Consider the following 12,390-nt stretch of genomic DNA (forward strand, 5'->3'; position numbering starts at 1 on the left):
CCTTCTCCTTGCAGCTGCCAGCCCGTCCATCCCAGATAAAAGCAGACAACCTCTGCCAAGAGGGCTGGGCACATTCTCCAGAATCTGAACCACTGGACCAGGCTTGGAGGGTGGGATGACGTCTGGGGATTGAAAACTTATGAGCTGTCACTAAGGTGCAGCCAGAGCTTACAGCTCTATGCTGGTGTCTATCCAGTGTAGCTCCTGGCTTGGCAGTGGGAGCTGTTAGATATGACTAGGATCACATCAGCCTCTCCAGTGTGGCCCTTCTACCCTCCCAGGCCTGGCCTGAAAGATTAACCAGAGTTACTTTTCCATGACTGTGGCCCTGCCCTTCCCTGCTGACCCCTGCAGCCCCTAGCCCTGGAAACCATTCAGCCGGTAGACATGGGCCTGAAGCCCACATTCGCATCTACCCACCCCAGTGCCCCCTGTCCTCTTCCCTCTGCCCGGGGCTCTTCTCACCCCTTGGCTTCTGAGCAAGGCTCTTCCTCCACCCACAGATCAGTGCTGCTTCCCTCGGGGGACAGACCCAGATCCTGGGGTCCCTCACTACAGCTCCAGTCATTACCAGCGCCATTCCCAGCATGCCAGGGATCAGCAGTCAGATCCTCACCAATGCTCAGGGACAGGCAAGTGGCCAAAGACAGGGCTGGAGGGTGGGGACTGTGGAGAGGCTGGCCAGGGGATGGCGGCCAGGTCTTGGGCTGTGGGTCATAGAAACTCGAACAGACGTCAAGCTGTTGTGCCTGTCTCCTCTGTGGTGGCTTTCTGCCAATGCTGAAGCTGGGCAGGGCTGTACCCACCACCCTGTCCTGGAGGTGCTCACATTACGTGGGAGTTTTCATTTATGGAGCACCCATGTTGTGGTCAGGCTTTATGCTAGGTGCTTTCTCATACATCATCTCACTTTCTTCGGAGTACAAGTCTATTAGATGGAGATTTTTATCCCATCTTACAGGACAGAAGGCTGAGGTTCAGAGCAATGAAAGCTACACAGCTAAAATGTGGCAGAACAAGGCAGGTCTCTGAATCCACATCCAGACCTATTCCTGCTCCACCATAGCTCTGAGGATGGAATAAAGGAAGTAGCCCTTAGAGTGTGAATCCTGCACTTTACTCATGCAGAAACTGAGGCCAGAGCAGGTTGAGGGATTTGTCCATTAGTCTCTTCCCCTGGTGGTGTGGGGATTTGGGTTTGGGGTGGAGCTGGATGCTACCCTCACACCTGGGGTCCCTGCCTTATTTCCTCCCAGGTTATTGGAACCCTTCCATGGGTAGTGAACTCAGCTAGTGTGGCGGCCCCAGCACCAGCCCAAAGCCTGCAGGTCCAGGCCGTGACCCCCCAGCTGTTGTTGAACGCCCAGGGCCAGGTGATTGCGACCCTGGCTAGCAGCCCCCTGCCTCCACCTGTGGCTGTCCGGAAGCCAAGCACACCTGAGTCCCCTGCTAAGAGTGAGGTACAGGGGCTGGGGTTGGTGGGGGGTGGGGCAGGCTCAGCTATCTGGCACCGGCTGCTTCCCTCCAGACTGCCAGACAGGACAGCATCTTCTGAAACTCCTAGGAGAGCAGGGCACTTCCTAAAGTGGGGGAGGTCCCAGAGTAGAAAGCCCACATGTGTCCACACAGGTTCTGCCCAGGGAAACAGCACCACAAGACCCCCTACTCACACACACCCAAAATATGTATATGTGCCCTCAGATGCCAGTGCTATTCTAAGAAGGTCAGGGAGGTAGGTGATGGTCAAAGTAGACTGGGCCAGAATCAGCTTTAGGGTGAACAAACTTCCTGAAAAGCCCTGGGAAGTCAGTTTTGTACCCCCTTCCTCTACCCCTCCATCCCTCCACCCCTCCGCTCTGCACCGTGGCTTTGATTTACTCATTGCTCATTCTGGGAGTATTTTTTGAGTGCCTACTATATTCCGAGTGCTGAAGACAGAAAGATGAATAAGATACCCTCCTAGCCTTAGGTAGCTTGGCACTGGAGACCATTACAAGTCAGCGGGACAAAACTATCACAAGGACACACAAATAAGGTGGTTTGGGGCCCCAGAGAAAAGAGCTCTTGACAAACTTGGGTGTTAGGCAAGACTTCATAGATAAGGGACACTGGCCTATATCATAAAGGGATGAAGCCAGGTGTAGTGGTGCTCACCTGTAGTCCCAGCTACTCAGGAGGCTAAGGTGGAGGATCGCTTGAGGCCAAGAGTTCAAGGCTGCAGTGTACAATGATCACTGCACTCCAGCCTGGACAACATAGCAAGACCCCATCTCTAAAAAATAAAAAGCGATGAGTTGGATGTGAGAGTGTTCTACCTTCAGGGAACCGCAACGAGTATCACGTGCTAGAGCAGCAGTTCTCAAGCCTGTGCATCAGAATCCCCTGGAGGCCTTGCTGGAATGAAGATTCCTGGATCCCGCCTCTGACTTTCTTATTCAGTAGATCTGAAGTGGGGTCCAAGAGTTTGCATTCCTAAGTTCCCAGGCGATAATAAGGCCAGTGGTTCGCAAATGTAGCATGCACTTCCAAGTTTTGTAAATAACCTCTTAGCTTTGTCTGTGAATAGGGATCATAAGGGTACCAACTTCAGAAGATTATGAATGCTAAAGGATATATTATACACAGGCAATGAACACTGGCGCACGGAAAGCACTTGAAAAACAAACAGTAGTTCTTCTTGTTATTACCGTTGTCAGGTAAGGTAGTAGGGAACTGCTGATACTGAAGGGCTTTAGCAAGGAAATGGCTGACCAGATGTGCCTTTTTTTTTTTTTTTTTTTTTGAGACCAGGGTCTTGCTCTGTTGCCCAGGCTGGAGCGCAGTGATGTGACCTCGGCTCACTGCAACCTCTGCTCCTAGACTTAATCAATCCTCCCACTTCAGCCTCCCCAGTAGCTGGGACTACAGGTGTGCACCACCACACCTGGCTAATTTTTGTATTTTTTGTAGAGACAGGGTTTTGCCACATTGCCTAGGCTGGTCTCAAACTCCTGAACTCAAGTGATCAGCCCATCTCAGCCTCCCAAAGTGCCGGGATTACAGGCATGTGACACTGTGCCCAGCTGAGAGGTGCATTTTTTAAAAATCCCTGTTATAGGCTGGGCACAGTGGCTCAGGCCTGTAATCCCAGCACTTTGGTAGGCCAAGGTGGGGGGATCACCTGAGGCCAGGAGTTCAAGACCAGCCTGGCCAACATGGTGAAACCTTGTCTCTACTAAAAATACAAAAATTAGCCAGGCGTGGTGGCGGGCACCTGTAATCCCAGCTACTTGGGAGGCCAAGGCAGGAGAATTGCTTGAACCCGGGAGGCGGAGGTTGTGATGAGCCAAGATCGTGCTACTGCACTCCAGCCTGGGCAACAGAGTGAGACTCCATCTCAAAAAAAAAAAAAAAAATCCCCGTTATTCACATGGTGTCAGGAACTGGACTGTGGTGAGAGGCAGTTTAAACAGCTCTAGGAGAGTCAAAGAGCTGTGAACTAAGTCAAAGGCCCTGGGGATGAAGAAGCAATGGACTTGAGACGTACCAGGGGTAGAATCCAGGAAACAGGACCATCCTGGAGAAATCTGTACTTCCTAGAAAGCTTTGTTTTTAAATCATACCAAATACTTTCATATATTTATAGTTTCTTCTGATTACAAATATGATATGTGCTTTTTACAAAAATTCTAATATTTTATGTAATGTAAAAAGTAAAAATCCCTTCTAATTCCAACTCTAGAGACAACTTCTTTTGATAGCTCACTTTATATGCCTCAAGATTTTGTTTTTCTGGAAATTCATATGTATTTCTTAAAGGCATTATTCCATAAAAACTGATTTTCTTTTTTTTTATTATTTTTTATTTCTTGAGATGGAGTCTCACTCTGTCGCCCAGGCTGGAGTGCAGCGGCATGATCTCTCGGCTCACTGCAACCTCTGCCTCCTATGTTCAAGCGATTCTCCTGCCTCAGCCTCCCCAGTAGCTGGGATTATGGGTGTGTGCCACCATGCCTGGCTAATTTTTGTATTTTTAGTAGGAGACGGGGTTTCACTATGTTAGCCAGGCTGGTCTTGAACTCCTGACTTCAGGTGATCTGCCCACTTTGGCTTCCCGAAATGCTGGGATGAAGGCGTGAGCCACTACGCCGGGTCAAAACTGATTTTCACCTTACATTTTTCACTTAGGGCTATGACTCAGACATCAGAGTAATTAAGAGGTATCCCTTCTTCCTTTTAAGGGCTGCACAGTCTCTCTTGGTAGAGAGATACTAAAAGCCATCTACCAGTTTCCGTGTTCAATGTGCATTTGGGGCCTGAGAGGCTCTAAAATCAAGTTGAGGCTGCTTCTTTGAGGGCAGAGATTTGGAAGCAGTTATCCCAAGGGTGAGCACTTGTTGGGGCTTTGGCCAAGTGTACTGAACCTTTCTGAGCCTCTCGCCTGCCTGTGTCACAGTTGGGTGTGAAGCTCCAGGTTGGTAGGGCAGGTTGCTGTGCTTATTTAGTATAATTGAGTCACTATCGTTGGGTGGGTGTTAATAAGGTGTTTCTAGTCTTGCTTCTTTTTTTTTTTGAGACGGAGTCTCTGTCGCCCAGGCTGGAGTGCAGTGGCGCGATCTTGGCTCATTGCAACCTCCGCCTCCCAGGTTCAAGCAATTCTCCTGCTTCAGTCTCCTGAGTAGCTGGAATTACAGGCACCCACCACCACGCCCAGCTAATTTTTGTATTTTTAGTAGAGACAGGGTTTTGCAACATTGCCCAGGCTGATATCAAACTCCCAACCTCAAGTGATCCTCCCGCCTTGGCTTCCCAAAGTGTTGGGATTACAGGCATCAGCCACCATGCCCTGCCTAGTCTTGTTTTATGATAGAGCCCAGGCGGGAATGTCCTGCATGCGTGAGGATTTCATGCCTGCTTTTGCCCTGCCTCTGGTCCACCCAGGGATTTTAACTCCCTGAGCCTGGCAGAGGGCAGCAAAGGCTTGTTGTCTGTCCTTTCACAGGTGCAGCCCATCCACCCCACACCAACCGTGCCCCAGCCTGCTGTGGTCATTGCCAGCCCAGCTCCAGCAGCCAAGCCATCTGCCTCTTCTCCTATCCCAATTACCTGCTCAGAGACCCCCACCGTCAGCCAGTTGGTGTCCAGTAAGTGGCTCCTGGAGGAGTAGTGTGGAGAAATGGGGAGGCATTTGTTTGGGCACCCAACCTCCTCAGATGCTTTCCTTGATATCCTGCGGTCCAGAGGGGAAGGGCAGAGGCCCAGTATGAGGGGCTGGCTTTTTTATTCCCATTCCCGTTGAGGTGGAGTTTGGGCACGATGACAGTGGAGGCTGTCAAGCTGGCTGGCTGGCTGGCTGCTTTTTGGAGAGGCCGAGCCATGGGCTGTCTCCGCTACGGTCTCTCACCCAGTATTTGAGGAATGTGGGTGACCAGCAAGTGTGTTTGGGGCCAGGCCTAGGGAGAATGGGGGAGGGTGAGCAGTTAGAGCTGGAAGAACTTGAAAATAGCTCCTTACCCCTGTTAGTTTAGGCCCCTTTTCTTCAACTCTTGCTTGTCTTGGGGACAAAGGTGATAAGGGTCTTGAAGGTGCATGAGCCTTTTCCCAGGTGTCCTCACCTGTCACTACTGCATCAGTTCAGACCAATGAGCCAGATAAGCAGGGATGGTTCCCATGTTACACACTCATCCCTGCTCCTTCCCTCTGGCCTAGAGCCACATACTCCAAGTCTGGATGAGGATGGGATCAACTTAGAAGAGATCCGGGAGTTTGCCAAGAACTTTAAGATCCGGCGGCTCTCCCTGGGCCTTACACAGACGCAGGTGGGTCAGGCTCTGACTGCAACGGAAGGTCCAGCCTACAGCCAGTCAGCCATCTGCCGGTGAGTAAGGCTGCCCTAGACAGGATTAGGGCCTGCTCAGCTGTCTGGTACCACCAGGCACTCATGGGGACCTGGGCACCGGCCCCTTTTCCATATGCCCCCTTGCTCTGGCCTTTTTCCAGATAAAGAGGACCATCTTAAGGGTAGATATGAACACTTGGGGTAGTCAAAGACTGACCCTGTCCTTCTGAGGTCCTCTGAAGTTTATCCTCCAATCCTGGGCATTAATATGGGTCTTCTTTGGGAAACCCAAGACCCTAATCCACTGAGGAATTCTAGCAGGAAAGGAGTACAGCTTATAAAATTAGTCACCAAAGTGGGAACTTCCATTCTATGTTGGCCCTTAACTGTAACCCACCATACCTCATCATGCTCCCATCTCCCTTCTAACAAGGCGTGACTGTAATGCAACATAGCTGAGTTTTCTGTAAGCAGCCTACAAACTGGTTTTGGTGCCAGAAGGGATAGAGTTTCAAACAAGAATAAGCGCATGGCTCAGGGATGGCCAAAAGGTTTCATCTGCCTGCCAGCTCCATAGATCAGGCTAGAGTGACCTTTAGAGTGCCTCCAGCATCCTGTGGAGAATCCTGTCACCACATCCAGCTCAGCCAGAAAGAGCAGCCTGACTTGTTAGTGATGCTGCTATGGGATTGTGACTGGAGGCCTCCCAAGGTGACTCCTCAAAGGACTTCATTCATTTCGGGGAACATTCTAGAATGGTTGTTTGTAAGGCAGTTGCACTATTGTTATTCCACTACTGACTGAGCCGAGGCCATGGGAATGGTTTCCCTGTTAGGACCGGGTGCATCAGAGGGTCTGAGGAGTCTGGGCTTGGCCAAACTAGAGGGGTCTTGGTGGAGGTGGTGAGGGGAGCACTGGGTACAGTCTCACCAGCCCCTAGAGGAGCGGCCCCTTGAGGATGGAGCCTGCACCTAGGTGCAGGGTGTGCCAAAGAGACCGACATGCTCTCACTGCCTCTTCCTGGGTATGGGTTGCCCACAGGTTCGAAAAGCTGGACATCACACCCAAGAGTGCCCAGAAGCTAAAGCCGGTGCTGGAAAAGTGGCTAAACGAAGCCGAACTGCGTAACCAGGAAGGCCAGCAGAACCTGATGGAGTTTGTGGGAGGCGAGCCCTCCAAGAAACGCAAACGCCGCACCTCCTTCACCCCCCAGGCCATAGAGGCTCTCAACGCCTATTTTGAGAAGAACCCGCTGCCCACAGGCCAGGAGATCACCGAAATTGCTAAGGAGCTCAACTATGACCGTGAGGTCGTGCGGGTCTGGTTCTGCAATCGGCGCCAGACGCTCAAGAACACCAGCAAGCTGAACGTCTTTCAGATCCCTTAGGGCTTAGCCCCTGGCCCTGTGTTCCAGCACTTTGTCCATGTCCTGTGGCACCTGGCTGCAGCCACTGCCATGACAGCACCTGTCATCTTGCCACATGCAGCTGTGCTCACCCCAGGTCATCAGACTCCACCGTGTGCATGTGCATCAATGTCCCTCTTTTCTCCCACACATCTCACATCATGGGGAGGCCAGAGGGGGCCACATGAGAGCTCCAGGCTCTGGGCTGGTCACTCCGAAGAAGAGGATTTGTGTTGTCACTTAGAGAAGCACCCTGCTAGCATGGTTTCTGAAGGGTGAATTCTGGTGGGGAACCAGAAACTCCCTGTCTTTGGGTCAGGGCTGAAGCAGCTCCTAAGGACCACTGGCCATTAGCTCTTGCTTTGGACAGCGTTCTCTTTCCACCTTCTCTTCTCCTTTGCTCCTCTGCGTTAGTGTGGCAGGTATGACCACTCATCCAGTGGAACCACAGCCTCACACTGCCCTTCCGCCCCCACACTTTTCCTGCAGGCGCACCGAAAGGACCCAGGAGATACAATTCAAAAAAAGTGTGATGTGCTGCTCAGAAGGTCAGACTCAATGTCTGCCTTGACCTCAAGGTCAGAAGGTTCCCAAACCCCTGGGGCTGGAACATGGGATCTCCTCTCCCACCTCTTCCTGGTTCCTTTGCGGGGAAAATTGCACTAAAACAGAACGTTTTCTTAATCCATGTTGGAAGGAAGCAACAGTGAACTCTACCTGTCCTGGAGTTGTCCTGGGTCAGCAGAAGGTTGGGAATTTAGAAAATCGGGCTGTTCTTTCATGTTTTAATCTAATCTCTGTCAATGGCCATCCCTCCCACAAAAAAACGTGGGTTAAGAGAACTTGCAGACTGGATGTGCAAGCAAATGGGCAACTCTGGAGAAAAATAAGGACAGGAACGCTGACTTTCTCTTTCTTTCTCTTGTCCCCACACCCCTTCCCAACCCAATACTGGGGCCTTCTCAAAAGGAGCAAATTAAACAATAAACCAGACAGCAAGGCCCTGGGGGAAAGGACAACATCCTGAAATAAATCATGGCGCCCAGGAAGGTCTCTTGTGGAAGTTAACTTAACTCTAATTTTCTTTGTAACTTTAAGCCTTGGATACTGGAGGAGGAATCTCATTTTGTTGAGTCTCAGACCATGTCTATATGTAAGCAATCCCCACAGTGTCCTCTGAGCCAAGAACACCCCCAGATCAGATTGAGTTTTGCCTCTAGACAGGGTAGCTATGGTACTTTGGGGGTTAGCTCTCATCCAAGCTGTTAAGTGAGTTTCCAGCCTCACTGTGGCTGGAAAGCCCCTAAAACTCAGTATGTAACTTCAGGAAGTCAGGAGAGAATTGAGATTTGCCTAGATGACCACAGGCTTGCGGTGTAGACCGTCCCTAAAGGGCCCCAAGTCACGGGGGTCAACCACCCCTCTCTTCAGTACTCTTATGCTTACAGAGGCTGGTCTCTAACAGCTGCCTCCACTGGACCTCCCATGATCCACCCTGAGGGAATGACCGTCAGGCAGGGACACATCACCACCTCTGTCAGTCACTGGTGCAGAGCCACCTCCTAGCCTAGCTTGCTCTGGTGTGCTGTTTCCTTTCCCACTTACTGTTGGTGCCTCCCAGGCCCTGCAATGCCAGCATGGCCACCCTCTTGGTAGCCTGGCCAGTGAGAGGAGGACAGTTGTGTGCTGAATTAGCACATGCACGTGCAGTGTGCACAGGCACGCGCACGCACACACACACACACACGCCCTGCTGCATTTGGACAAATCATGCCTGCCAGAGTGTAGCAGAGGTGAGGAAGCAGGTGGGCAGCTTGCCTGACCCAGCTTCCCAGGAGAGCGTGTTTCCAACAGAGAGTCTTGACACTCTAGTTCAGGGTTATCGACCTGCCTCAATGAGGTGACAGACTCATTTGGGAGGGGTGTTGCAAACAAGTTTTCAGTGAGAATAGTTAAGCTCCAGAGCTTGTAAAGCATTCAGTGACTTACACTTCAGTAAATTAGGCCAGGCACGTTGGCTTACGCCTGTAATTCCAACACTTTGGGAGGCCAAGGTGGGCGGATCATTTGAGGTCAGTGAAACCCCGTCTCTACTAAAAATACAAAAATTAGCCAGGTGTGGTGGCACACACCTGTAATCCCAGCTACTTGGGAGGCGGAGGCAGGAGAATTGCTTGAACCTGGGAGGTTGCAATGAGCTGAGGTCACACTACTTCACTGCAGCCTGGGTGACAGAGCAAGACTCTGTCTCAAACAAACAAACAAAAACTTACAGCGATGCAGGTTTTCATGCTCAGACGCTTGCATTCAGGTATGCTTTCTTTTTTGAGAGAGACAAATGGGTCACAGCTGGCATCCTGGGAATAGCACATAAGCCAGGGTGTGTCTGTGGTGGTGGACGTGCAGGAGGACACCATCTGTCCTGTGTCATGATGGGAAAACAATCATGAACCACTGGTCTAAATTAGGCCTGGCCATGCTTTCTCAGCCCCTCCCTTATTTAAATCTGTCTTCCCAAAGCTGAGCTAAAACTAAACCATTTCTCCTCTGCTGGAATGATGGATTGGTCATTCAGAGGAACAATACCAGGGGTGGGAGGTTTGCAGGGTGAGTTCCCCAGGTATGGGGGTGCAGGGTGTCCCTGAAATTTACTCAAAGCACAGCTCGCTGGCCTGTGACCTCTGCCCTTGCTCCCACAGTGTAAGACCCCCCCAGGAAGCAGCTAGGGCCTGAACCTCTCACCTGGGAGGTAGGTTTATTTTATTTTTTGTTAGCATCAGGCTCTGAAAGGAGTTGGTATACATTTTGTTTTGAAAACATCTTCTGGCCGGGCGCAGTGGCTCACGCTTGTAATCCCAGCACTTTGGGAGGCCCAGGCGGGTGGATCACGAGGTCAGGAGATCGAGACCACGGTGAAATCCCGTCTCTGCTAAAAATACAAAAACATTAGCCAGGCGTGGTGGCGGGCGCCTGTAGTCCCAGCTACTCGGAGAGGCTGAGGCAGGAGAATGGCGTGAACCCGGGAGGCGGAGTTTGCAGTGAGCCGAGATTGCGCCACTGCACTCCTGTCTGGGTGACAGAGCGAGACTCCATCTCAAAAAAAAAAAAAAAAAAAAAAAAGAAAACATCTTCTGGACTTACACCACAGCTTAGTGTCTTCTTTACTATTGAAAGAGAGGAGAATGGACAGAAATGGTTTAACTGTGTGGAGTTTTGTTTGTTTTGTTTTAAATGGAAGAAAGACCAAAACTTCCCTGGTGGATCAGCTAGGGCCCTTGACCCTGCACTAACCATGGCATTTTATCCAGGTGAAGTCCAGGGAAAGAACTCAGCCAAATGGACTAAGGAACACACGAGTTTGGAATGCGAGACCTTGACATTTTTGTGTTCTTGGAAATCCAGTTACCTTCCCATGCCCAGATTTCCTTCCTGCCTCATGGACCAGGCTCTGGCACTGAGGTTCTCACTGTTCCCAACACAGCAAAGCTTCCTGAGGGCTGGAGGGGCAGCGAGGGGAGAGGAGAATGGGGAAGAAGCACTTGATGTAGTTGTTTGGATCAATAGTATTTTTTCTTTTGTACTGGTCTGCTTTTTTCCTATTCACTCTTCAGGGTAGAAATATGAGTGAAACAGTGTCAGAGGACAGGGAAGTGACAGTCTTTGCTGTGAGCTTGCAGCCTGGAAAATCCCATTGCAAGAAAGCAGGGGTCAGTACTCTGGATTCCCACTTCAGAAGTCCCTGCTTGGACCCTCCTGCCACCACGACCCTCCCTACAGGGCACAGGGTCTTCTTTTAGACCACCCTTCTTATACCTAGAGCCCCGGAATTCTCTGCCAAACTCACTTCCTGGACCCCTCCTCTCTGGGTGCCAGGAGCTGTGCCGTTGGTGTGCACACTTGTAGGTCTAAGAGGTGGCTGCCTTAGTCGGCTCTGGTTGCCACAACAAAGTACCTTAGACTCAGTGGCTTACAGACAAGAGAAATTTATTGCTCACAGTTTTGGAGACTGGAAAGTCCCAGATCAAGGTCAAGATCAAGGTCGATGTCTGATGAGAGCCCTCTTCCTCATAGACAGGTATCTTTTCACTGTAACCTCACATGGTGGAAGGGCAAGCAAGCTCCCTTGGCCACTTTTATAAGTGAGCTAATCCCACTAATCTTACTTGACTAATCACACCCCAAAAGGCCCCACCTTAATCCAGTCAGCCCTCCATATCCCTGGGGTCTGTGTCCTCAGATACAACCTCGGATGGAAAATACAATATTCAAAAACAACAACAGGCTGGGTGTGGTGGCTATTGCCTGTAATCCCAGCACTTTGGGAGGCCAAGGCAGGCGGATTGCCTGAGCTCAGGAGTTCGCAACCAGCTTGGGCAACATGGTAAAACTCCGTCTCTACTAAAAATACAAAAATTAACCAGGTGTGGTGGTGCATGCCTGTAATCCCAGCTATTCGGGAGGCTGAGGCACAAGAATTGCTTGAACCCAGAAGATGGAGGCTGCAGGGAGCCAAGATCGTACCCCTGCACTCCAGCCTGGGTAACAGAGCAAAACTCTGCCTCCAAACAAACAAACAACCCAACCTCCCTCATACAACAAGAAAAAACAAAACAAAAAATGTCAATATTGTATAACAACTATTTACATCGCCTTTACATTATATTAGTAGGTATTACAAGTAACCTAGAGATAAGTTTATGCAAGAGGATGTGCATAGGAGGTTATGTGGAAATACTACACTGTTTTTGGTGGTTTTTGTTTTGTTTCTAGAGACAGAGTCTCACTTGTTGGCCCAGGCTGGAGTGCAGCGGCGCGATCACAGCTCACTAGATTTCCTGGCTCAAGTGATCCTCCCACCTCAGCCTCCCGAATGGCTGGGACTACAGGCATGTGCCACCACACCTGGCTAATTTTTTTATTTTTATTTTTAGAGATGGGGTCTCACTATGTTGCCCAGGCTGGAGTACACCATTTTATATGAGAGACTTGAGCACCTGTGGATTTCGGTATCCTCAGGCATCCTGAAACCAATCCCCGACAGATATGGAAGGACAACTGTACTATCACATTGGGGATTCAGTTTCATTATAGGAATTTTTGGGAAACACAAACATTCAGCCCAGCCGTGGCCAAAGGGCAGCTGTTTGTCAGACAGTAGGGTGACAGA

General features: G+C 50.5%; 1 protein-coding gene across 4 annotated transcripts in view; it reads left to right on the plus strand.

The window, feature by feature from the left end:
• The window catches only part of POU6F1 (POU class 6 homeobox 1), a 28,977-nt gene extending 20,686 nt beyond the window's left edge, over positions 1-8,291 (plus strand). For all 4 annotated transcript variants that reach the window (XM_030816539.1, XM_030816537.1, XM_030816538.1 and 1 more), the window contains 5 exons: positions 504-632; positions 1,257-1,460; positions 4,982-5,123; positions 5,689-5,857; positions 6,860-8,291. In XM_030816539.1, coding sequence (XP_030672399.1) covers positions 504-632; positions 1,257-1,460; positions 4,982-5,123; positions 5,689-5,857; positions 6,860-7,205 — 990 coding nt within the window. In that variant the 3' untranslated portion in view covers positions 7,206-8,291. The remainder of the gene's footprint in view (positions 1-503; positions 633-1,256; positions 1,461-4,981; positions 5,124-5,688; positions 5,858-6,859) is intronic.
• Positions 8,292-12,390: the final 4,099 nt, after the last annotated feature.

This window comes from Nomascus leucogenys, chromosome 8 (genome assembly GCF_006542625.1).
Source record: "Nomascus leucogenys isolate Asia chromosome 8, Asia_NLE_v1, whole genome shotgun sequence".
In the NCBI taxonomy this organism is placed as follows: domain Eukaryota; kingdom Metazoa; phylum Chordata; class Mammalia; order Primates; family Hylobatidae; genus Nomascus; species Nomascus leucogenys.